Source organism: Musa acuminata, chromosome BXJ1-10 (genome assembly GCF_036884655.1).
Source record: "Musa acuminata AAA Group cultivar baxijiao chromosome BXJ1-10, Cavendish_Baxijiao_AAA, whole genome shotgun sequence".
NCBI lineage: Eukaryota > Viridiplantae > Streptophyta > Magnoliopsida > Zingiberales > Musaceae > Musa > Musa acuminata.
In genome coordinates this window covers 24,624,990-24,648,949 of record NC_088336.1, presented here as the reverse complement: position 1 = coordinate 24,648,949, position 23,960 = coordinate 24,624,990, and the positions used below count along the sequence as shown (strand labels likewise).

General features: G+C 38.9%; 4 protein-coding genes across 10 annotated transcripts; 2 read left to right on the top strand and 2 right to left on the bottom strand.

Moving 5' to 3' along the window:
• The first annotated feature begins 427 nt into the window (after positions 1–427).
• Positions 428–8,559, top strand: LOC135595663 (peroxisome biogenesis protein 2-like). Of its 4 annotated transcripts, XR_010480586.1 has the most exons (10): positions 428–659; positions 767–880; positions 973–1,129; positions 2,538–2,674; positions 2,776–2,876; positions 4,130–4,247; positions 6,300–6,466; positions 7,653–7,827; positions 8,037–8,119; positions 8,254–8,559. XR_010480586.1 is itself a non-coding variant. In XM_065086929.1 (8 exons), the coding sequence occupies exons 1-8, from the start codon at positions 504–506 to the stop codon at positions 7,801–7,803; spliced, it is 1,101 nt and encodes a 366-aa protein (XP_064943001.1). In that variant the 5' UTR covers positions 428–503; the 3' UTR covers positions 7,804–8,559. The 4 variants fall into 4 exon arrangements, 1 of the variants encoding a protein (XP_064943001.1); XR_010480585.1 differs by having other exon boundaries at positions 7,653–8,119; XR_010480587.1 differs by having other exon boundaries at positions 535–674; positions 7,653–8,119.
• Positions 8,560–8,715: 156 nt separating this feature from the next.
• LOC135595664 (uncharacterized) lies at positions 8,716–10,620 on the bottom strand. The gene is made up of 4 exons (XM_065086930.1): positions 9,693–10,620; positions 9,403–9,474; positions 9,100–9,309; positions 8,716–8,953 (listed from the first exon to the last, which is right to left on the bottom strand). Exons 1-4 carry the CDS (start codon positions 10,432–10,434, stop codon positions 8,886–8,888), a joined length of 1,092 nt encoding a protein of 363 aa, XP_064943002.1. The 5' UTR covers positions 10,435–10,620; the 3' UTR covers positions 8,716–8,885.
• A 1,615-nt stretch (positions 10,621–12,235) lies between these two features.
• Positions 12,236–15,802, top strand: LOC104001006 (cyclin-dependent kinase F-1). The gene is made up of 2 exons (XM_009423174.3): positions 12,236–12,831; positions 14,705–15,802. Exons 1-2 carry the CDS (start codon positions 12,316–12,318, stop codon positions 15,536–15,538), a joined length of 1,350 nt encoding a protein of 449 aa, XP_009421449.2. The 5' UTR covers positions 12,236–12,315; the 3' UTR covers positions 15,539–15,802.
• Positions 15,803–15,979: 177 nt separating this feature from the next.
• On the bottom strand, positions 15,980–22,579 carry LOC135595662 (probable plastidic glucose transporter 2). 4 transcript variants are annotated; one of them, XM_065086924.1, is made up of 14 exons: positions 22,302–22,579; positions 22,107–22,218; positions 21,941–22,008; positions 21,716–21,848; positions 21,333–21,432; positions 21,115–21,227; positions 20,934–21,027; positions 19,388–19,541; positions 19,119–19,262; positions 18,966–19,039; positions 18,788–18,876; positions 17,346–17,460; positions 16,870–17,053; positions 15,980–16,191 (listed from the first exon to the last, which is right to left on the bottom strand). In XM_065086924.1, exons 1-13 carry the CDS (start codon positions 22,381–22,383, stop codon positions 16,871–16,873), a joined length of 1,461 nt encoding a protein of 486 aa, XP_064942996.1. In that variant the 5' UTR covers positions 22,384–22,579; the 3' UTR covers positions 15,980–16,191; position 16,870. The 4 variants fall into 4 exon arrangements, with proteins under 4 accessions (XP_064942996.1, XP_064942997.1, XP_064942998.1 ...); XM_065086925.1 differs by lacking the exon at positions 15,980–16,191 and adding an exon at positions 16,319–16,679; XM_065086926.1 differs by lacking the exon at positions 15,980–16,191 and having other exon boundaries at positions 16,872–17,010.
• Between the last annotated feature and the right edge of the window lie 1,381 nt (positions 22,580–23,960).

Below are 23,960 nucleotides of genomic sequence, written 5' to 3'. Positions count from 1 at the left end.
TGGTAATCGTATACTAAGGCGGTCCGAATCCAATGATTAGAACCGTTCGCGTGAGTCGGAGTTCGCCAAAGTTAATTGAAATCGGGCATTGGTAAACCACGGGAATCTTACTAATCCGCGATTGGGGATCCCGTCCAGATCGTACCAAGGATTGAAATCATCCAATCGGGTCCATCTCAATTGTCCTCCTTTTCTGAATTTAATCTATGCCGTCCATTTCTAGCACTTGAACCAACTGTTTGAATGGACGATGTTAGCACTGAGATACGGACTCATGAAAGGTCGAGATAGAAACGAAAGGAATCTAATTCTTCGTGTGTTTTGGAGAGGATCCTAACTTCTTTGCATGGCAGCTACCCCACCCACGTCACCGGAAGCAGAGTAGGGGGTCCAACATTCGATAAAATTACCAAATTGCTCTCCAGCATCTGACACCGTCCGCTTCCGTGACCTCTCGGTTGTTCTCGCCAGACTCGAGGAGAGAAGCGAAAGCGGCCGCGTCGATGCCTCTCGACCGAGCAACTCTAGCTTCCTCCGGTCGCTCTGTCGACTCATCGTCGCTGTCATTTCCGAGCTCGGATCCCCCGTCCGAGTACTCCTGGGTCGAGGAGTACCAACGATCGTACCCTAGATGGAAGTCCCTGCGAGATTCCTTTCAGGTTTTGCCCTTTTAGGTTCGATATGGTTATTTTGGTTCTTGATCATGTTAGAGAGTTTCAAAGTTCGAGCAAGATTGTTTGAAATCGGTGGATTTGTGGATGGGCAGCTGCCGATCCAGGTTACCACATCTCGGGTTAACCAGTTCGACGCGGCGCGCTTGGATGTGGAGATGTCCGCCATGTTGAAGGAGCAGCTTGTCAGAGTCTTCTCCTTGATGAAGGTAACCCTGGGAATCTTGAATCTTGGATGCTGGTTGGTTTCGGTTCGAGCCTGGTCGGTAACCTTGGTGTTCTCTTCTTTTTCGGGAATTAGCCAGGGTTTTTATTTCAATACGAGCCAGAACTGGATGCTTTCCTTGAGTTTCTGATCTGGAGATTCTCTATCTGGGTAGATAAGCCCACCCCAGGGAATGCTCTCATGAACCTTAGGTACAGAGATGAGCGCGCTGTGCCCGTTGGAGGCAAAGCAGGTTCGTGTCCTCTTTCTTGTGTAAGTTCTCCATGTGTTGCACACCGTAGTGTATAACGAATATGTTTATTCCGCCCGGCTCTTAAGAGTTACTGAATTCACATGAGTCTAGAGGATGACTTGCTGGTTTGCAATTTTCCACTTGGTCTAGTCAGCATGACATACAGGTTTCAGGTATGCACCGAAGATAGCAACCACAATTGTCATAGACAAATTTCCACCGATTACCTGGACCATGTTCTGTGCTTGTATGCATGCAAGTGCATTTGTTGGTTCAAAGATGACCGTGTGTTTTTCTCATAATTCCCCTACACGTCACTTAATTTGAGCACTGTTTCCAAATGTAAGTTTTATTCATCATCTTCTGATTTTTGACTTAAGTATTCAAATCTTTGTAGAATGGCATTCTTGGAGTATGAAAGTAAGAAATACAAATGAGATGAATGTATAAGGATAAGAAAGTGACCATATAATCCTTTGGTGTCTTTGTTGAAGTTTTTTGTTTCTTGTTTCTGCAATATTCACTAGCATCAATCATCTACAACTTGAATATAATGGAATAAAAGTTATATATGTTATTACCATGTTTATATATTGAAGGCAGGCATAAGCTGTTAGGTGCTGGTGTTAGGTCGAGGTTGCTGCAGTAGTTAATAGAAGTAACAGCACTGCAGAACAACATCACAAAGTTGATGAATGAATCAATGATGTTGATTGTCATGTTTGAAAATCAAATTTTGGTGGAGGCACTAAATTGCTTGTTCTTGTTATACATTGGTATGTTCAATTCTGATTGCAGAGGATATGGCTTAATATTTGTTATATGTGGTAGAGGTGCAAGTTCAGAATTCATACTGCTCTGGTTATTTCTATGCCTTAAACATTTCTCAGCAGTAATGGGAATTATCTATATGTGAGAAAGTAGTAATTCAAATTATTCAAAGATGCTTATAGTGCCTTTATTACACGTACTTGTGCCTGTTCCTAGTCCCCTTAGGATCTGATCTGAGGCTAATTCAAAGAGAAAAGAGAGTTAGCATTATAGTGAGAATTTACAAGTTTGACTAGGGTCAATATTCTCTTGGTAATTTAGTTACCTCACATGATGGTTAGGGATGACAAAAGTTGTGTTGTTGTATTTCTGAAAATTTTCATGTCAATTCAGTTTTTTTATCTTATGTTCAATTTAGTTCAACAATATTTAACAATTAAATTATGTATATTTTTGAATGTGTTATTTCGTGACAATTTTAGGTTAAGCATGTTTGTATGTGCTGATTTTGGATCTCTCATCGATTATGTCCCTTATCATGTTGGGGTTGAGTTGTGTTATCATATTGTATTTAACATTCACAACCCTAATGATGTTTATCTGAACTATTTCTGTTAATTATGTGATTACCTTTCAGTTAGAACTGGGCTTGAAGGACCTGGGCTTTCTGTTTCCCAAAAGATATGGTACTGCCTTACCACAGTTGGTGGTCAATATCTATGGTCCCGTGTGCAATCATTCTCAGCTTTTCGCAGATGGGGTGATTCTGAACAGGTTAGTTTTCCCAGTTCTGATGGTTATTTTTTCCTTCATGTTTGTCAAGTTGCTTGTAGTTGGCTACTTATATATCTGATGTATATTATTCTATGATTTAGAGATCATTGGCACGCCAATCCTGGCTTTTGTTACAGCGCATCGAAGGATTATATAAAGCTGCCTCTTTCTGCAACTTACTTATATTTCTTTATTCTGGAAGGTAAGGTTTTAGGGCTATTTTGTGTCAAGATCTTTCATATCTGCCTGAATCAACTAGGCTGCCCTTAATGCACATAATCTTAAATCTGGTGTGCCTGTAAAGTATGTTTGCAAATCTGGCACACTTGTTGCTGCTTGTATGAATTAGGTTTAAGAATTTTCTAAACAAGGTCATGGAAAAGGTAAAAGGAGTGATAACACTATATCTTACTTGGAAAATATAGAATGTATAATCATATAATTTAGTTCTAAACAATATTATTGGTTATGAATTTGAGAGGCTGGTTTGGCAGCATATGCGAGTGTTTGACTTGGCAAGCCAAAAGAAAATAAGATACAAGGGTTACATACATGAAAAAAATACAAATTATGAACATAAATTAATGAGTTAGAAAACATATAAAGTTGTTTTTTATACAATATTAAAATTAAAATTAAATTATTTGATATTTTCACATTTGTTTATATAATGGCATTAAGATGATGTTAGATAGGAGCTTTTTTTGCTGGAAAACCTACTAATAAAGACTATACAACAAAAAATGATAATAAAGCCTAAAAGAAAGGGCTCACAACTACTAATGCAGCCAATCCAGGCGGGTCATTTCACAACTACTAGTAGTGGGAATCTGCTTAGCTCTAATGCACCTGCTTCATTATCTCTGTGATTTGGAGGCTTTATGTGAATTATGATTCCTGATTTTGGAATTCATGGCTCATCTTTGGAATCATGATTCATATATCCCAAATCATATTCCATAATAGGAAGAATAACCACCACTTTAGCTCTCAACTCTTATAAAGTGGAGTTTAAAAAATTGTGACTTTCCATATATGTATTAAAATGCAAATAAAATTACTTTTTTCTTATCTGTTGAGACTATATATATATATATATATATATATATATATATTTATTTATTTATTTATATTTATATATAAAACAAGAGATGCACATATGAATACATAATCACACTTGAATCCATTACCTCACCTAGATCTGTATCTGGACCCTGTTAAAGCTACTTAAATACTACCATGGATGAGTCAAGCTGCATCCATGTTGAGGTTCATCCAGAATCTGCCTTGTTGTGCCTGATGAAGGCCTGGATATGCAAGTCAAATTTACACTGGTTTTAGACTAGGTTGCAACTTTTTTTGTCTATTTCATGTGTTTAAATTGATATGGGGTGCATACATGGCTTAAGTTTTGTCTTTACTAGTTCTTCAAAACCTTGATATTTGGTGATACAGGTATAGAAGTATTATTGAAAGGGTTCTTAGAGCAAGGCTTGTGTATGGAAACCCCAATATGAATCGAGCAGTTAGTTTTGAATACATGAATCGACAATTAGTGTGGAACGAATTTTCGGTAAGTTTTTCCTGAAATATGTTGAATGCCAATACTTTTCACATTGAGAGCTCTTTGTTTCATTTAAGCATTTATTTTGGCAGTTAGCATTGACTATCAATATGCTTCTTTCCTGGACATAGCTCCTTTTGATTGGTGGCATATTAATGATGAATTTAGCATGTTTGGAGACCATGCAGAGCTCTCCTAGCATGAAACCAACAATTAGCTGATGCCATTTCTAGGTTGAAGTGACTGTAACTTATATCCCTTTGTTAGATTTTATGACACAGAAAATCTCTTCACATCCCTTCATTGCAATATTGTTAAAGATGGAGACAAAGGAATGATCTCCCTCTACATCATGCATTTGCATTTTGCTTTTGTCATTTCATCTGACTTTTTTCCAGTGTCACCTACTTTATGAATCGTTATGAATAACAGTAACTCAAATGAGGCTTGTCCCTTTTCCAGCTTCATATTGAAAGTGTAACTGTTATTCATAACCAAAAGTAAATACGAGGAATCTGTTATGACTATTTTATGACATCCAAAGAGAGATGCAAGATTATTACAAAGAGAAAAGAAATGCAAAATGAAATTGTTTCTTAAACTTAATAGGCAACCATATATTTCTCATGCTAATGATAATATCTTCATTGGAACACCTAGTTTTATTACTCCGATATCATTGCTTCAAGCCACCATTTTTTTTCCCTTTCAAGGTAGATTCAAGATGTTCCCTTTTGGCATTCCAATTTTTAAGATCACTAATGCACCATCAATCAGTTGGCAAAACTTCACTGTGTTGCTTGATAGACCATTTCTTGATTTATCTTGTTTATTTTGCATACTTCATGATTGTTTTACTTTAGCATTCCATTCTTCATCCTATTCGCAAGTGGTAGATCTAGATACTACATAAAATGCCATTGAGATTTTTTCTTGGCTGGAAAGTTGGTTCAGCATCCTTGGTTTGACCAAGCTCTCAGTAGCGATTTTTTTCTAGAAACAATGTAACAGTTTTTAAATAGGTGCTACCTTTGCCAATAAAGAAAAAATTTACTAAACTTAGTTAAAATGTTAGAAGAAAATGAAAGGCTTGATAGATAAATGATAAATCATGTCCAGACAATGTGTAGATTCACAAGGCAATGTCAAGTGAGTGCATCCTTTTTTAGTAAAAGATGCAGTTTATTTTGAATCTATAGAGTTGAAAGCCAACTTAACCAACCAGAGGGATATGTGGAATGTGTACTAAGTAGAGGTATACTACAATTACTATGAAGCACAAACACTTATAAGCAGTTGAATAGGATAGGTTGTCTTTTAAGCTCAAGCAATATTTTCTTGTCCACATCCGCAAGTTGGGTCAAACATACTTTTATGTGTTGGCTAGTCAGTTACTTGACTCTTTCAAGTATATTATTATAAGATGTTTCAAGATATATATTTTTGCATGTCTGCTATTCGGATGCTTGATTGTTTAATTATATTCTTCCATTATCAAATGATTGAACATAAGAAGTGGTCTTTCTGGTTTTTATGATTCTTGTGCTTCTAGTGGACTTCCAGTATCTCACAATCTCTCAGCATTACAACACGAGTATCTTATTTTTTTAAGAATTTTCTTTTCCGATATATTTCTCTAGTTCCATTTTTTTCTCTTTTTCTGATCAGATACTTGGATAGGCCGCTGTATTATATTCTCATGTCCATATTTCAATGCATGTTTGATGTAGATGTAACGAGAATAGTTTATTGATTCCAGAAACAACTAAATTAATATTCAGTTATAAATAGAAGATTTAACTAAAACCCTTGGGCAGCATGTTTGATGGAAATTAAGATAATGTTAATCTTCTACATCCACTTGGTAGACATTTTGTGGTCTATACCATACAATGGAAGGTCCACAACTCCATGTTAACTATGCTCAATAGCTTGCAACATCATCACCAGTCTAGCTCATTGCTCTTACATCAGTGTTTCACCTGTGGTTTTCTTGATAGAACTTCATATAGCAAAATGAAAAGCACTTGGTAAGTATCTGAACTTACTAGTAATGTGCAGGAGATGTTGCTTTTGCTTCTTCCTCTTTTGAACTCATCTTCGGTCAAGAGATTTCTTCTTCCATTCTCAAAAAATAAGTCATCTGATTCTTCTGGTAATGAAGCAGAGTGTCCCATATGTCAGTCAAATCCTACAATTCCTTTTCTGGCACTTCCTTGTCAACACAGGTATTTCTGTTTTCCTTTGGTAGAATTGCATTGCTTCGAGTAATAGTGATATTAACTGGTTTGGGTGCCTACTTGTTGTTATTTCCTAGTTTCTTTCTACTACAAGATTCAGATAGATCCTGTGCATGATGCAAATATGATGCTGCCAAAGAAAAAAAGCAGTTCAATCGAAACTTTTTTCTTGTTCATAATGTATGCTTACATGGATTAGTCAAAGTAGACTAAAGATATCCACACATTAATAATCTGCAGATATCTGAGGCTGTTTGTTTAGATTCCACCTCTTTTTTCTTTGCCTTGTAGGATGAGTTGCTGACATAATTTTGCTCTATGGAACCTTGTTAATGTTAGATTGAGAAAGATGAGATGTGCGAGAAACAAGTAAAAACACTCTTTTGTTATACGGAATTGAACTCTAGAACCTGTAGATTTAACTAGCTAGAGTTTTTAAGGTAGCAAAGGAGGGTTGTTGAGGATGTTCAAATCATTTAACATTGTTATATCATTTTTTGAATTAAATACAGGTGCCTAAAATGAATAGCAACCGCCACGGCGAGGGTTGTTTGTCACAGTTGTTATATCACTACAGATTGGATTTGTAAAAGAAATATAGAGGTTTGAGCAATAGACGATAGTTAATGTCTCATACATTAATTACATTGACAGTAAATTTCGAGCAATGCAATCATTGGTTTTACAGTGTATTATATGTCATGAGTTCTTACATTGCCTCAAAATCTGTCATTTGGTAAGTAGAAGCTAGTTTTTTCTTCTCTTCCCAATATGGTGGCTCTGTAGATTATGCATGCCTTCGACATGAATAAACTTTCTTATATGGAAGCTTGTTGTATCTCAGTTCTTTTAGAGTCGAAATATGTAAGAGAGTTTTATAGGATACTTTTATATATACGATTTTAAACCACAATCAAATAACAAGGCTGTATGTATTTCAACTATTTGTTTTTAGTAAATTTGACTGCAGTGAATGGGATATGAGCAATGACTATATCAATAGGTTGACAAACAGTTGTGTTTTATAAAATCCTCGATTAGTCCTTTCTTATTTATGCTCTCTAAAGCTTTGTCAATACCATTGGGAGGTGGAACATATTAAACAAGATGCAGAATGCTTTCTAGTTGCATATAAAAAGCTGATGGTGTTTTTTTTTACTTTCTCCAATTGCAGATACTGCTATTATTGTCTCCGCACACGCTGCGCAGCAGCCAGCTCATATCACTGTGCTCGTTGCAACGCGGTGGTCGTTGCCATTCAACGGCATGGATCAAGTGAAACCAAACCATCTAATTTAGGCGACATCAGAGAATCTTCAAATTGACTTTACCTGACAGAAATGTCATTTGTATGTTCTGTGGCTGTATAAAATGCTTGGAGGAAAACATTCATTGACTTGAAAAATCTCACAAGAATGTAGTTAGAAATTATATTTGAAAAAGATTCAAAAGAGTTGTTCACACCATAAGTAACAATTTGATGCTGTCAGTCACTTGGTATTCGTCAAAAATAAATACCGAATCCTGAAATTTTAAGCTGCATTTGTGAAATGTCCAGGTTGGTATGGATCGCTAACTTTGTCTCCCATGCAGCAGTGAAGCTAAAAACATGAGCTGCGGAGCACCTGCTTGAATTCACCGGTACGCATAGTTCACTTTGCTCGTTCTTCATCCATGTGTTTTTTTCTCTTAGCTTCTTTCTCGATCAACCTTTCAATTTCTCCTTCAAGTCTATTTTGTTCTTCTGCTGGATGGTTTATCTTCTTGTTTCCCAGAACTTGCAGTAGTGCTCGTCTTCCTTGCCTGGGTGAGCTAGAAAAAGGAGGGCTTCCGTGGATGATGGTGCTTGTGGAACTATGACACATCAAATATGTACATAGTGTGGAAAGATAAAAGAACCAGGTCTCATCAGAGGTCTAATCGTAGCTACTGGGACACTGGTTTCTAGTAATGGGAGACACGTGAATTTGTTTTGTTACTGTAGACGAACAAAGTGTAGATGAAGACTGTCCTCGTGATCTTTTATTCGAGTTCCTCGTCTTATCATCTTCATGGAATCAATCCTTTTGAAGCTTACTGCATATTTTTGCTAAAATATGATGAAAGGAAGATGATCGATCAATCTGCAGTGTCTCGATCGATCAATCTGCAGTGTCTCCTAGTAGTAACTTGAATCAGCAAATTATAATAAGAATATTTTCTGGCAAACATTGGCAAATTAATGTTAAATCGCAGAGTACAGAATTCTCAATAGAAACAAGATAGTGTGACCAGAACACTGAGAATACAGCGACAGTTATGACAGCCTTTAGGATGATCAAAGACCAACAGAAACATGCCCCAATTTAAGGTGAAAGCTACAAGAACAGAGGAAAACATTTTACTGCAACAAGATTCTCCTTATGTCTCATCTGTGCATAGGCGACGTCCTGGGAGGAGTCTTCGCTTGTTGAAGAGCAAGGTTACCCATCCAACCTGCCAACAAAGCACAACCAGCACCGGTGACTACCTCGCCATAGAAAGTGGGCAAGAGAAACGAGTGCAAATATGTGAGTCTATTCTTCCTCCCTTCTTCTAATTAATTTCCTTTATTAGGAGATCAGCTGACGAAAGTCATTTACCTACAGAAGGATCATATCCTCTGTGTTGGAGCTCTCTGTACTCTTGGCAGAGGGCGCAGCATGGACAGAAGATATGGAGAATCCAATCCTCTCCGGGAGCTTCAACCAGGTTGTACATTTGCCTCAGCCTCGATCGATAAGGCGTGCCAACAATCGCACAGGAGAGAATTGGCAGGAGCAGAGCATACATGAGACTCCCCAGAGTGCAAGCTACACAGCCAGTTCATCACCATGGTCAGATTATTCTCAGCATGAACCAGCTAATTTGGGGTGACGCAAAGAAGTGAAGTTGTGTCTGCTTACATGTTTGTCCCTGATCCAAAATCTCAGCGATCTGACCGAAGGTGACGCAGGGGAAGAAGGCCGTCATGACCGCTGCAAGGAGAAGACCACCGTTAAACGTCGACAAACACATTCTTGCATGTATGAACTAAGCAAACAGACTCGTTCACGATCTTTGCTTCAGTTCTGGGCAGCGAAGATGCAGTTGTCTCTTATGAAGGAAGAAGCCATGCAAAGGGGTTGACTAATCATGAGTTCATGGTTTAAAGCGTCGCGGAGATGTTTTTGCAGATCATGCAACGAAGTCTTACTGTTTGTTGAATCCCCTTCGCAATCGAATAGTCCCGTTGACCATGGATTCCCGTAGGCAATCGGAGAAGGCGCAGGAAGCGGCTGCGGCCTCGGCTGGGGGAGTTGCGCTTGTGAACCATGAACGACACGAGGGGGACGCGGCTGCGTCGGAGGGAACACAACCGTCGGCGGGTACCCTTTCACTGGTCCAACCGGGCGACCTGTCGCCGGAGGAGGAACCATCACCGCCTCAGGATACTCCTCCACCGATCCGCCGGAGTGGTCTGGTGGCCGCGGAGGAAACATCACAGTCTCAGGGTACTCCTCCACCGATCCACCGGGTGCCGGAGGAGGAAACATCACCGTCTCAGGATACTCGTCCACCGAGCCGCCGGCGTGGCCTGGTGCTCGTGGAGGAAACATCACCGTCTCAGGGTACTCCACCACCGATCCGCCGGGTGCCGGAGGAGGAAACATCACCGTCTCAGGATACTCATCCATCGAGCCACCGGGGCGGCCTTGTGCCGTAGGCTGAAACATCAGTTCATGAGGGTACTCATCCACCGGTCTACCACGACGGCCGGGCTTATCCGCCGCCGACGAGCGTTTCGTGGGCCCAAGGCCCGCCGCCTGCGGCGGGGGAAACATCACCGTCTGTGGATTCTCCCCATCGTCGTCCCCGGCCGGCGGTCCACCACCGCGGTAGCCCGCGGGTTCCTCGCCGGCCGCCGGTCGGTTGGCGTTGGTCTTGCTTCTCCCCATTGCAGCTGGCAAACTGGTTTCTGACCCCGTCCTCAATCACTCACTCATATATCCCGCGGAAGAGGCTCTGCAAGCAATCCATAATATCTTTTACTCACTGGCAAATGGTTTGAACATGTCAGAAGCCAAATCATTCTCCAAAGTCAAACACGAAACTGTACTGATCGATCGCCGCAATGGGATGCTTCCAAGGAGGGTGTGCTAAAGTTGACTAACACGGTATCAAGTTGCACCTTCAACGATTAAGACATGAACCGAGGAATCGCCAGAACAGCAGCAGCACTAAAAGTCATGTTGACTATGATAGTTTATGGGCTACAACCCGAGCTGTCCCACAGGAAAATGCTGGGCAATGGATTCGGTTGACTCTGACTTCGATAGCTTAAAATTTCCGGGTCAACGCAACCTTTCTTCATCTCTCAAGTAAATTGCACTAAACAAGCTGCAAATTGCTGCGATATATGTGTAGTATATCTCCCGTCAATGCCACTATCCATCTTCCACCCAAAGATTGCCATTAGTGCATGCATTACAAGTCTTCTGCCACCCCCAAATGAACTGTCAATGACCGAGTATGTCTTAGCAAATTTAAAGAGATAAGAAGAGTGATACCATTGACGATCAACAATCCACTTGCAGGTGTATACGATAAATTAAGGCATGAAATGCAACACAATAATAAACTATGTAGAAATTTGCAGAACAGCTTATGGTTGAAAGGAAGAACTGAGAACATGGGGGAGCACTGCATCCAAATGATGGAGGTTTACTAGATCAGATGATTGAGGTGACACTGGTGCCTTGTGGTCAACTCAGGCTTGTTCATTTCCACGTCGAGGAAGGATGTCAATGGATAGAACATGCAAGTGTCTGCTCTAAGAACAAAGTGGTGTCCCCAAAGTCTCCACGCGTGTTTGACATTGTTAAAGCACAGGACCTTTGAATCTGAGGGCATGGTGATCTTGGCCAGGTCAGTGACATTCGATGAAAGCAGTCTGATGAAAGAACAGAGAAGGCAATTGCAGGGGAAGAGTTGCAGTGTCTGCCTGTGGATTGCCTGAGACCTTTCTTCAGCTCTTCATCACTTGCAATTACTCAATTCTTTACAGAATGTTTGACTTATGTGGCAGGAAAATAAAAATAAAGAAAAGGAAAGAAAGATAAAAAAAATTATTCATGCTTGATTGAGGAAGAAAACACAAGAAGATGCTTTTTATCATCTTATTTTCTCTCCAATTATACTGCTTCCATAGAGAGAGAAACCTTTGGTTAGCAAAAAGTCAAAAACATCAGACTTTGTTTTCTTTGACTTTGGTGGGGAATCAAACAAAACACAGGAATTCCATAGCACAGGGAGCAGAGAAAATGAACCTGAAGGGATGAAGAATCACCAATGTAAAGAAGATAAGAAATAATAGAATGAAATCACCAATGAAAATTGCCTGATGTATCAAAATGTGAAGTATATAATATTGATTGAAAGGAGACACTTCAAAGCACCACAATAGCAAAATTTTACATCACAAACAACATTGAAGAAGTTTTTAATTAATTACTAACAATGGTTTTAATTTTGGAGAGTTTATAAAAGAGCAGGAATTTATGTTTTATAAATTCAAAAAAAGTGCATTTTTTCATTCAAAAATCGTTTTTTTATTCATTAAAAAATATAATAATAAAATTGAATAAACATATGAGCTTTTTTTTTTTAGTTTTTATTTAAATCGCTATTTTAATGATAAATAAGTGAAAAAACAGAGGTCCGCAAAAAAAGAAAAAACTATTATTGGAATATGAATTCTTATAATTTTCTCTTCGATCTCATCCTCTTGGATTACTCTTTCCCTCCGCCATTGACCGAACGCAACCAAGAGACGCTCCATGGATTCCTCTCCGCCGCCGCAGATGCCGTCGCAGACTTCGTCTCGGAGCTGGAGCATCTACGGCCGCGGCGAGATCATAGAGCGGTACGAGATCCTCGGCCGGATCGGCTCCGGCGCCTACGCCGACGTATACCGCGGACGCCGCCGATCCGACGGCCTGGTCGTCGCCCTAAAGGAGATACATGATTACCAGAGCTCCTTCCGCGAGATCGAGGCCCTCCAGGCCCTCCGCGGCGCCCCCAACGTGGTCGACCTCATCGAGTACTTCTGGAACGAGGACGAAGAGGACGCCGTGCTCGTGCTGGAATTCCTGCCCGCCGACCTAGGCGCCGTCATCCTGGAGGCGAAGAGGGGTGGCGCGGGGATTGCCATCGGCGAGGTGAAGCAGTGGATGCTCCAGATTCTGCGGGGGGTCGAGGCCTGCCACCGGAGCTCGGTGGTGCATCGCGACCTCAAGCCGTCGAACTTGTTGATCTCGGCCGATGGGGTTCTAAAGCTTGCGGATTTCGGACAGGTATCAATCAGAGCTCATCATCATCTGCTTGCTTCATTCTCAGATTGGTAGGGGGATCCAAGCTAAGATTGGGTCAGATCGGTTGATCGCCCAGATTATGTTGATCGATTGGAATCAGAAGAGATTGACCGAATAATTGTTTGGATAAGATAAGATTAGCTTGAACATCTCTGATAATAACCTATTATGGTTGTTAGGAATTCAATATGAATAGGTTGGAATTGGATGAAACTAGTGGTTCTTGGCCAACTCCAACAGAGACTTGGTTGATTATGTACCTTTGTGTCTGAGTTTGATCTGTCTTCTACTCTTTCAGGTGCTTGAATGTTGCACCCAGTCGCTCCAAATCTGGATCGGCTAACCCCAGACCTTTGCATATCATATAAAATAAGATTTGATGGCTAACAAGATTAGACAAATAGTAAAAAACTTTAGAGAATCTAAAAGTGTCATTTGACCTATGAAATAATTGATGATGGAATAAAGGGGTTGGTAAATTGTGAAGTTTTCTGTAATGAAATTTGGACTTAATATTAAATGGTTAGGAAAAGGTGAAATTTAAGGCATAAGATACTGGTTACGATATGTCTCCAAAGATGGCCAGGAAGAACATGTGGAACTATTTCAGGAAGAAAGGAAGACTGGAGATTAAATGGATCTATATAACATCAAAGATGATGAAGGTTTGCATGAAAGATATACTACTACTGAGATTAGAAAATAGATATACATTCACCGATATTTGATGAAAGCGTATAAGCAATTAGTGCAAATTGGTCAGAAAATATTGGTTTATGGTGGAGAAACTACTATAAGTGACATTAAGCCAGAAAAAAGATGAAACTTCAGGATCTTGTGGTATATGTTGAGGCATTGAAGTGATCAGTAGAAAATTTATTTGAAAGACTCGGTAAGTTAAAAAAAAAAAAATTAGAGGAAGTAGTTGTATTTGTAGGAAAATCACTTTTATATAAAGAGGAAGATTCTCAAACTTGGAGATGTTGTGGAATTGAACTTGTGGATTAAAACTATGGGAGAGAATGGATTTAACTCAATATATGAAAAATTGTATTTAACATGTATTTTTTAAGAATTTTTAAATTTGTATTTTTTGAAGTCTGAATGCAGAGGATATTTACTTCCGATAAGCAATGTAGAAGCTTGGAAAGAACTATAAAGATATACACATGATTTAGAGTTCCCATATGAAAGGTTTCGTTGTGACGTAAGGTTGTGAGTACTAACAACAAAGGGCATTAGCTTCATGGAATGAGAAACATACATTTAAACCAATAATGCAGTTTTTTTTTTTGCTTAAAATGCTGTGACTCCTGATACTTAAACTCACTAGATAACAAATAATGTATACATGTACTTTAATTATATATATATATATATATATATATACACTTTACTGAATATATTCTGAAAAGCATATTGGCTCTGCATTGTAGTTTAAACATATAATATTTTACATAATCTTTCTCTTGTGGTATCTCAAAGAAGCTTTTTGTGGGTGTGTTATCAGTTAGTTCTGAATTACAAAATGTATTTTGTACATGTTGGAATTTTAGTAATCTTTCTCTTAAATGAATTAATTTTATTGTCACTTTTGGTGTGTACAATGTTCTTGACATTTTGCTTTGTTATGAAATAATAATATACACAGTTACATCTATGAGAAACTGTAGCATTCAGAAAAATATACCGTGTCAGCTTAGACAGTAAATGTATTTGCAGTTAGCTCCTTTTCTTGTTATTATCTTTGCTTTTCCTTTGTTACTTGAATTATACTTTTGCTACCTGTAGATATTGTATTCGATATATGAACAGCTTTCTGTCAGTGATTGTTGAATCTATTTGTCTTTGGCAGTCGATGATGCTTCAGGAAACTAGATTGACATCCCTTGATATCAATCCAGAGAACGAGACATGGATTCAGCAACAACCTACAATTCAACACGAGGGGAATGTATCATGGCCCGAGGATCCAAGACCCGAGAACCAGAATATCCCAGGTCCTCGGCATGTCAACGAAGATGACTACATGAAGGATTTGTATGGCATGAGAGCAAAGAATATGATGTACGACAGCGATAAGGATATGAGTTTGCAAGACGGCGATACATCTTGTCTGGCCACCTGCAGTACAGGTGACATCGAGGTAGATCCCCTCAAGGGCTCTTATACGTATGATGAGGCACAAGATGATATAGTAGATGAATCTGGTGCTCTGACTTCATGTGTTGGAACAAGGTGTTTTAGAGCTCCTGAGCTACTCTATGGATCGACAAGTTACGGACAAGAGGTCGACCTCTGGTCGCTAGGCTGTGTTTTTGCAGAGCTTCTCAGTTTAGATCCTCTATTTCCAGGGACGTCAGACATAGATCAACTGAGTAAAATCATCAGCGTATTGGGTGACCTGACAGAAGAAACCTGGTCAGGTTGCTTAGACTTGCCTGATTATAACAAGATCTCCTTCGGGAAGGTTGATAGCCCGATTGGCTTGGAAGCATGCCTTCCCGACAGGTCTGCTGCTGAAGTTGATCTTGTGAGGAGGCTGCTCAGCTACAATCCTGCTGCTCGAGCTATGGCGGCCGAGCTGCTCCATGATAGCTACTTTGCCGAAGAACCTCTGCCTGTGCCTGCGAGTGAGCTGAAGATTCCAACCAAAGAAGATAACAACGAGAGTTCTCCAGGGGAATGAATTTGGCAACGACTATTGTGTCGGCCGTAAGTCATTCATAGTGAGTCCCCAGCAACGACCTTATATGTGATTAGTTTCTACCGCGATATTAAGGATTTATAGGCCTATCACCAAACAGACGGTGAAGTTTAGGCTATGTTAACGATGACAATAACCAAAGAGGTGCCACACCGGTGGCACTTGTCATTCAAAACATAAATCGACAGATTTGGTTCTGTAGTGCAACATTTTGTCCAAGTTATCAAATGAAACTGAGTAATTACACTTTTTTGTGCATCCTTATTATTAAAGCCTTTTCGCTGATCCTTTCTAATTCGGATAGATAGAGAAATAAGAATAAATGCTCCAGGCATGTGGTGTTGTAGCTGATCCAAAGTAAATGCGTATGACGTTCATCGACTCAATTATCAGTGCGTTTAAATCGTAATGCTAACTCAGCAATCAAGAAATGCACTCGGTCCGTTTTAACATTGGCAGGTAACAAATGAAATCAAAGCACTTGGAAAGGTCGACCACATAGTATTCTATAATAAATAAATGCTACCTTTACAATGAAATTGAACTGTCCGGCATAAATATATTACACCTCTCAGAAGCCGAATAATTGCCTTGTCGTCGAGGACGAGAGCCCACACGCATTTCATTGTTACCACCTGCAAATGTACAGAGGCAGGATTTTATTTACAGTTCACATATGATAGCTCCTAAAGCACGCACTGAATACCCTAAAAAAAGGAATCACCTGTGTAAGGTGCAAGGCATTCAAAGTCATTCAACAAATTCAATCAACTCGATGGCATTTATTTGATCATAGATTACTTCTAAAAATCAGTGACATACTCTTCCGTTTTTAGTCCAAAAACAAATTCTTAATGGCAAGATATAACTGTAGTTTTACATCCCATATGCAGTTCAAAGATCCAACCCCTAGGATAAATAACAAGCCAAGCACTGTTACATTCAGTTTATGTGCTCAAACAGCAGCCAGTCTGTGACCCGAAGCAGTTCATGTGCTCAAAAGTTTGTCAAACGTGGTAAGCATATTGATAAGTGATACAACTCCCATGAATAGAGAGTTTCCGAAACCACCTTGCAGTTGCAATTCCGCAACTAGACTGTCCAGTCGATTCAACTATCCACTCTTTCATGGAGTAAGGTGTGAAATCGATAATAATAGTTTCAAGAAAATAAAACCACCAAGTCAGATTCACAAAAACTCATTTTAGAACGAGGCTGATTAATATCATGGATGAGAAGCAGAATTTAGTTTGTCCCAGTGTATTTTATTAATCACCATGATTGTAGCAAAAACTAGCTGGAAAAGATCATACCTTATACAGCTGACAGGAGTGAGATTTCAATTTCTTGGAGACTCTTGCCTTTGGTCTCAATTACATTCTTCCCCACAAAGATTGCTGCCGTCAGACAGAAGGATGCAAACATCGAGTACAACATCTTTGCTCCTAATTGCTCTAGCAACCGTAAAAAGAGCAAACCAACAAAGAAGTTTACAACCTGAAATCTCAAAACAACAACAAATATTGCTTAACTATAAACATCCAGCAAGTGTAAAAATTAACGGTTACAGGAATGACCAGCCGACTTTAGCCAGAACAAAGCCTTTTTCATATCTATACATATCATCAATGAGCTAGCCAAGGATAATGAAACAAATGTGAAGTATTATATTGTTAACAAAAAACACTATGTTTTTATGATTGGCCATGTTATTTTCCATTAAAGCAGCTTGACATAAACTTTCTTTCATGGCATGTCATGTGAGAGCGACAAAAATTATAGACATTACCCAATGGACAGACATGCACAAAGCCATAGCCTTTGCACGAATCTTGTTGGGAAAAATCTCAGGTAAAAGTAGACCAGGAACTGGGCCGGCTCCCAAAGCAAATGCTAGGACAAATCTGCAAAAGTCAAGTCATTTTATGATTTCAAATAAACTAGTAACAAATTTAACTTCATTAGCTTGAGGGCTCGATGTCAAGCCTAACTTGTCACATAATACAGAAGCAACTTACGAGGAAAATAAGCCAGAATTTACAGCTTTAGGTAGGTAATTAAGACAACCTATCAAGTTCTAAAACACCAAGTGTCACGACCCGAGTCTGATGAACTAACTAGTCAATAACTCCATTTTGATCCTTCAACCACGGACCAAAATGGAGTTATTAGCCAGTTAGCTCATCAGACTCGGGTCGTGACATTTGGTACCAGAGCCGACCTAGCATTTGGGTAGGGTGAGAAGACTCGAGTAGGAAAGGGCTACCCATGGATGGAGTCAGAGAACTCATCACGGCGTGGAGCCACCACTGAGTTAAACCTCACATGCATTGTGCTAGGGTTCGATCTAGGCCATGTTGGGTCTTGACAAGGACGTCAAGCTAATTGAGTGGGGGAGAGTGTGACACCCCACTTAGTCCCACATCGGAAGTGGGCAATGACTATGATTGGCTTATATGGGCTTAATGAGTGTACTACGATAACTCTCGCTTAAACATTTTGGTCTGTGGTTGAAGGACCAAAATAAAGTTATTGGCCAGTTGGCTCATCAGACTCGGGTCCTGACACCAAGCAACACAGATATTGTGAACAGTGAGGAAGAGTAAGAAATATACACAATTCTGATGTACAATGCCTTCCTTATCACAAACAGGCAGCTCATCTTGCTGCTAACAACCCAGCCTTTCATGACAGGTCAAATCAAATGGAAGCAGTAGGCAACCACATGATTACAAATATGCTCAACAATGATCTACAACATAGAAATTGTCCGTACTGATCAAGCTGGGCATGATTGACATCTTTAAATAATTTGAATGTGGTGCCTAAATTGCTGATGGCTTATCTGACTGGGTGTCATTGTGCCTGTTAGTGTCACAATGTGTTGTCTTTGATTCTTGTGTTATGCCCAGACCAACCTGATATGAGTTGCAGAACATCTAGATTGATGGTAAGAATATTTCTTCCGCTTTCTTCCCAAGAAAGATGCAAGTCCACTCTTTCTCACTTCCTTACAATGTTCATTAAAACCACAAGACAACTAGAATATATGAACTACTGCAGTTGCTATTAGTCATTAAAAAAGGCCATCTTATTGTGTCAATTTGGATCCCAAAGTGTATCGGATTAGATTATACAACCCAAAAGTTGTGCTTGGCTTCATACTTGTTTAATCCAACAAAAGAATCAAGGTAAGAAAAAAATGCATCGAGAATATTTTGTAGTACTCACAACAGCATTCCACCAACGGAGAGATACACATGCCAAGAATCTTGGTGGTGAAGGGTTGTTGCAACAACCTGAAGACCCATTGATGCTGCCTGAATCAGCAACAAACACAACTAAGAACTGCATACATATCCACCTAAATTCACAACACAAGTTTTATACATAAGGATTGCTGGCTTACCATTCCCAGAAAACTTCCTAGAAGAAGAATCTTCCTTCCTAGTTTGTCCATCAAAAGCATTGCGATAATTGAGCCTGTCAGGTAATAAGGATAATAAGCTTCTTGTTACCAAGTCATGATAATTCCAGTAATAGTAAAGCTCATTCATCTAACCTGATAAATTTGCGAATCCCACACATACATTAGCAATTTCTGATGGCACCCCTGCACTTCTAAACACGGCAGAAGAGAAATAGAACACAGCATTTATGCCTGACAACTGTTGTAAAGCAAAAAGCATCGTTCCAATAAAAACAACTGTAGCAGGAAAAAGAGGGAAATGCAATGAACAAATAGATATACATATAAATATATTATTCAATATAAGAACAATGGGAACAAGTCAACAAAGATTTATGAAGCATTTGTGCATGCAATGGAACCTCTGAAATGCCGGCCGTAAAATAGTTCAGAATATTTTATGCTTTCACTATCGTCCCCTCTGTCTGACCGGGATAGTTCTGCCATTGCTGACTTGACATGAGATCCTCCCAAGAGCCTTTCAAACTCAACTTCTGCTTCACCAATTCTTCCACGCTGTAGAAGACCAACAATCAGCCATAAGTACTCTCATAAACAAATATCATTTTGCAAATTTTAATGTAGTTTCACATCGAATATAGAAATTCAAAACAAAATTCTTAAAACATCATTTTCTTTCCTCAAGAGGAACCAAGTTTAAGAGCTTCCAACATTCTAAAATAGCTTGATGATCCCTAACAGTGGAACTTACCGAGTGGTAACATAGCAGACAAGCACCTGGGTGGTAGACCAAATGGCAAAAATAAAAGAATCTTACGATCAAATCCTCAGTTCTATCATCTCAAAATCAATCCTTAAGTGTTGATGACTATCATAATTGGATATAAATATGACGTTAAATGGCCTATCAATGAAATTTTTTTTTTTAGAAAATTCTAACATATACATCAAAAAGCGGCCTGATGCAGGAGCTTCTACCCATGGAGGGTTTTGGAAGATCGATGTACACAATCTAAAAATAATAAAAATAACATATCTAATGTATTTAATATATGAAATAGAAAAAACAGATTTAATTACACAAAAAAATTAAAACAAGTTGAATTTTGTATGCAGTCATTAAGCAATATTTGGATCGGGATTATTCAATTGGATCATTACTTGAAATGGTCTTACATAATTATTTTTTTTTCATGCATTAACATTTTTTACACCATTCATTTATGTTGATTTGACCAGCAATATTTGGAAAAACCAAAGTATGTTTTCATCGTTCAATTTTTTTGAAATAGTTTCCATTTCAATTATGATAACAGGGGAATAACTAAGGTAAGGGTAATCTTGTTCACAGATCTTATTTAACTATAGAGATAGTAGGAATAGGCAATTATATTACCCAACTCTTCTTGTTAGGAAAGTTAATACGGAGCCAAGTTTTAAATTAGTCCATATCTCAGTTCGAATATACCTGTCTTTTTCCTCAAATCTAACATGAATTTAAAGATTTCTTGAGACTGTACCTATTTTTTACTCTTCAAAATACTAAATCAACTGATTTACAAGTTTATTTATCTAATATTTAATATTATGATATCAGAAGATACATATTTCTGTACTTCTCAAAATTTCAATACAACTTCAAAGATGATTGACAAACATTCCTTTGAACCTACATGTCATAGATTTGATAATCTGTTTTTTATGCTTCAACATTTTGTTCTATGTTACTCTATTATATTGATCTACATGGAGATAAACTTAAATGAGCCATCAACCAAAACTTGTGTTACCCTCGTCAATGATTTTCAAATCATTTGTAATGTCAAGATTGCCAATATTTTCCAAACCATCATTTGCAAGGGCATAAGAACCTCTGAAGCTGAAAAAGATCAAGTATATCAGATTAAGAGGGTGGACAAGTGGAGAAGCAGAGATAAAGAAGATGACCTTATAAAGCCAATGAGGACTTTCAGCACAGAATTCCATACAGAGAGCAAGCAAAGCAGCAGGAACAGCAGAAACCCAAAAGCACACTCGCCACCTGCAACCATGAGTTTTGTCTGTAATTGTTTGGGAAAAGGCAATCAAAGAATATATGAATAAGAGTTTCTTAAATCTGATAAGTTACCATCCCACCACTTCCTTGACTGGAATGCCAATAAAAAGGGCTGCTATCAGCCCGAGGCATGTTGCAATCTGGATAAAACTACCATAAGTACCTCTCACCATAGGAGGAGAAACCTAACCATATGAGCAAGTTGGGACAATAAAGAGAGTCAGATACAAAATATGAAGTAAATGTGGATGTTGAACAAACAAATTATCCAAAATATACATTCTGCATACCTCTGTCACATAAAGCGATGCTACAGTCGGTCCTAGACCCATCCCTGTTCCCACAAGAAATCTGCCAAAAAGCATGCCTTCCAAACTTCTACTCGATGCACTGCAGATGCATGCCACGAAATGCACTTAAAAAGCGGCAAATATCAAGTAGTGACTTCTTGTGCTCAAGAAAAGAAAACATTCCTTATCATTTTGATTAGTAGCTTGAAATCAGACTAAATCCAGTACTTGTTTCTAGCTATGCAGAGAGCACGTTACTTGTTTCTCACACACAGATGAAAGAACATCTGGAAAGTGCAATGGGACTAAACTGATACCAGAGGACAGATGGTTGAATGGAAAATGAGGAGGAATTCCTGATGGAATCTTCGATCTTGTATTACCTCAAAAAAGCCCCAAGAATCATGGGCAACGCGGTCAACTGGAAGGCCCTGCGCCGCCCTATTCCATCGGAGATCCACCCACTAAACAAGCACCCAATGAGCGCGCCTCCCAAACACATGCTCACCACAAAACCTATATCAGATCGACAACAGTCACTGCCACCATAGCAAAATGAACACAGGAGAAGTAGTATAACACGAAACCGCAGATGCTGTGGAAATTACCTTCCGCCAGCGTGTTCCCGGCGAATCCAAGATCCATCGAGATGCTCTCCAGCGGCTCATTCACAACCCTTCAAACCAAAAGATCCACACAGAGACCACAACTTCATACAACCCCTCGCATCCCCATAGATCCCAAAAAAATACAATAACAAACCACAGCACTCACCCAAGATGGTACCCGAACAGGAAGGAGGATATGGTCGCGACGCAAACGTGAGGCAAAGATAGCTTCCAGGAAGGATTGCCACTGTTCTGATCCACCACACTCACCAACGCAGCTAATGCCACAACCCGAACGTAAATCCACAGGACAACCGAGAAAATCAGACAAAATCGAAGAAGAAAAAAGAAGAGCAACCACCTGATGCATCGTCCCCTCGATCGAGGTCGTCAGCGAGGTCCCTGGAAGGCATCCTCTTGTAGACGGTCGAATTAAGGTTCATCGCCGATCGGCTTCAGATCCCCCGTTCTCCAGCGCTTATTCTTGGAGATCAAGCAATCAAGATCGCATCAATCATTACAAGACAGATGAATCGAAGTGAATCGAATCGTATCCAGCTCGAGAGATAACAGAGGTAACAGATTGGCCTTCGATCCCTCTACGTTCTTTTGTGGTTAAAAAAGAAAGGGTTTGGCGACACCTTAAAGCCAACATATAGATCTGGTACGCTTATTTATTGGCCGGTGTAACGGACACCCCAAAACCGTTATAATAAAGTTTATAACGTTCCGTTAAGCATCAAGTTTCTGGTTTACAAGTATTCTTCGCACTTCTAGAAAAGGCGGGAGAGAGGTAGAAGGGTCGTAACGGCCGTTATTTTCCTTGCGTTAAAATACGTGCGTAACGTAAGGCAACGTGGGCGACCGACAGCGTGACCTGCGCCTTCCGCCGCGCGCCGCGAGGCGTGTGGACGAGACGACGTCACTGAGGTCGCCTGCGGCGTCCACAGCCGGACGCGTGTAAAAGGCCGGCAAAGTGGTTTGTCGCATAGTGGAAGCGGCGGGGACAGTGGGACTCGTGAATAACTAGTTTAATTAACCTACTCCACCGCTGTTCCAGTTCGGTGTTCTTAGTGTTGCCTTTGTTCTACGCCTTGTGGATTATATCGTGAAATTTCGAACTCTTAAAATTTTATAAATAAATTTAATATATTTTTTATAATTAATTTAATATTTTAAATATAAAATATTTTAAAATATTTTAATATATAAACTAATATTTAAAATATAAAAATATTATAATTAAATATTTTAAAATATATTATAATTAATATTTAAAATAATTTAATATTTTTAAATATATTATAATTAAATTAATATTTAAAAATAGTTAAGATATAAAAATATATTAAATGAGCTTTCGAACTCTGACTTTGGTAAATTAGTCTGTTATACCATCAAACTAATATTTAAGATATATTAGATAAAATTTTAAATAGTCATCAAAATACTTATATTGCAGTGGTAAAAAAAGACGAAAAGTGTTAGGTACGATAGGACATGAACTAACTTTTTATCATCACGTTTGAATTAAAGTTAAATAGAAATGAAAAAACTCTAAAATATGCTTATGTTGATTATCCCAAATATTAAGAACCGAGAATCCAAATATACCATTGGCATTCTGAATCTATGTGAGACTGAAAAATTAAATAAATTTTGTATCAGAACCAAAGCTTAGGTGTGATGAAGTTCATTGCAGATAACTGATGAGAATAGGGAAACACCTAAAAGCAGGAAAATCAGATGCTTCATTTTGATAATCAGGACTTCGCACTGACGGAGGATAGGATCCCAGAGGCCATGTTTGTGGCGTAAATACAAGTGCAGACCTCTCAGATCTTTGAGGAAATACAGCTCCAGCTCTCTGATGGAGGAAAATTAGAAATAATATCAGAGAATATAGAACAATGGAATCATAGTTTGACAATAATTTTATCAAAAAATTAATTGGTTCAATTAGCACTTTATTTCTGAAATGTACCAACAATTGAAAAATCATACAGCAAAAATAACAATC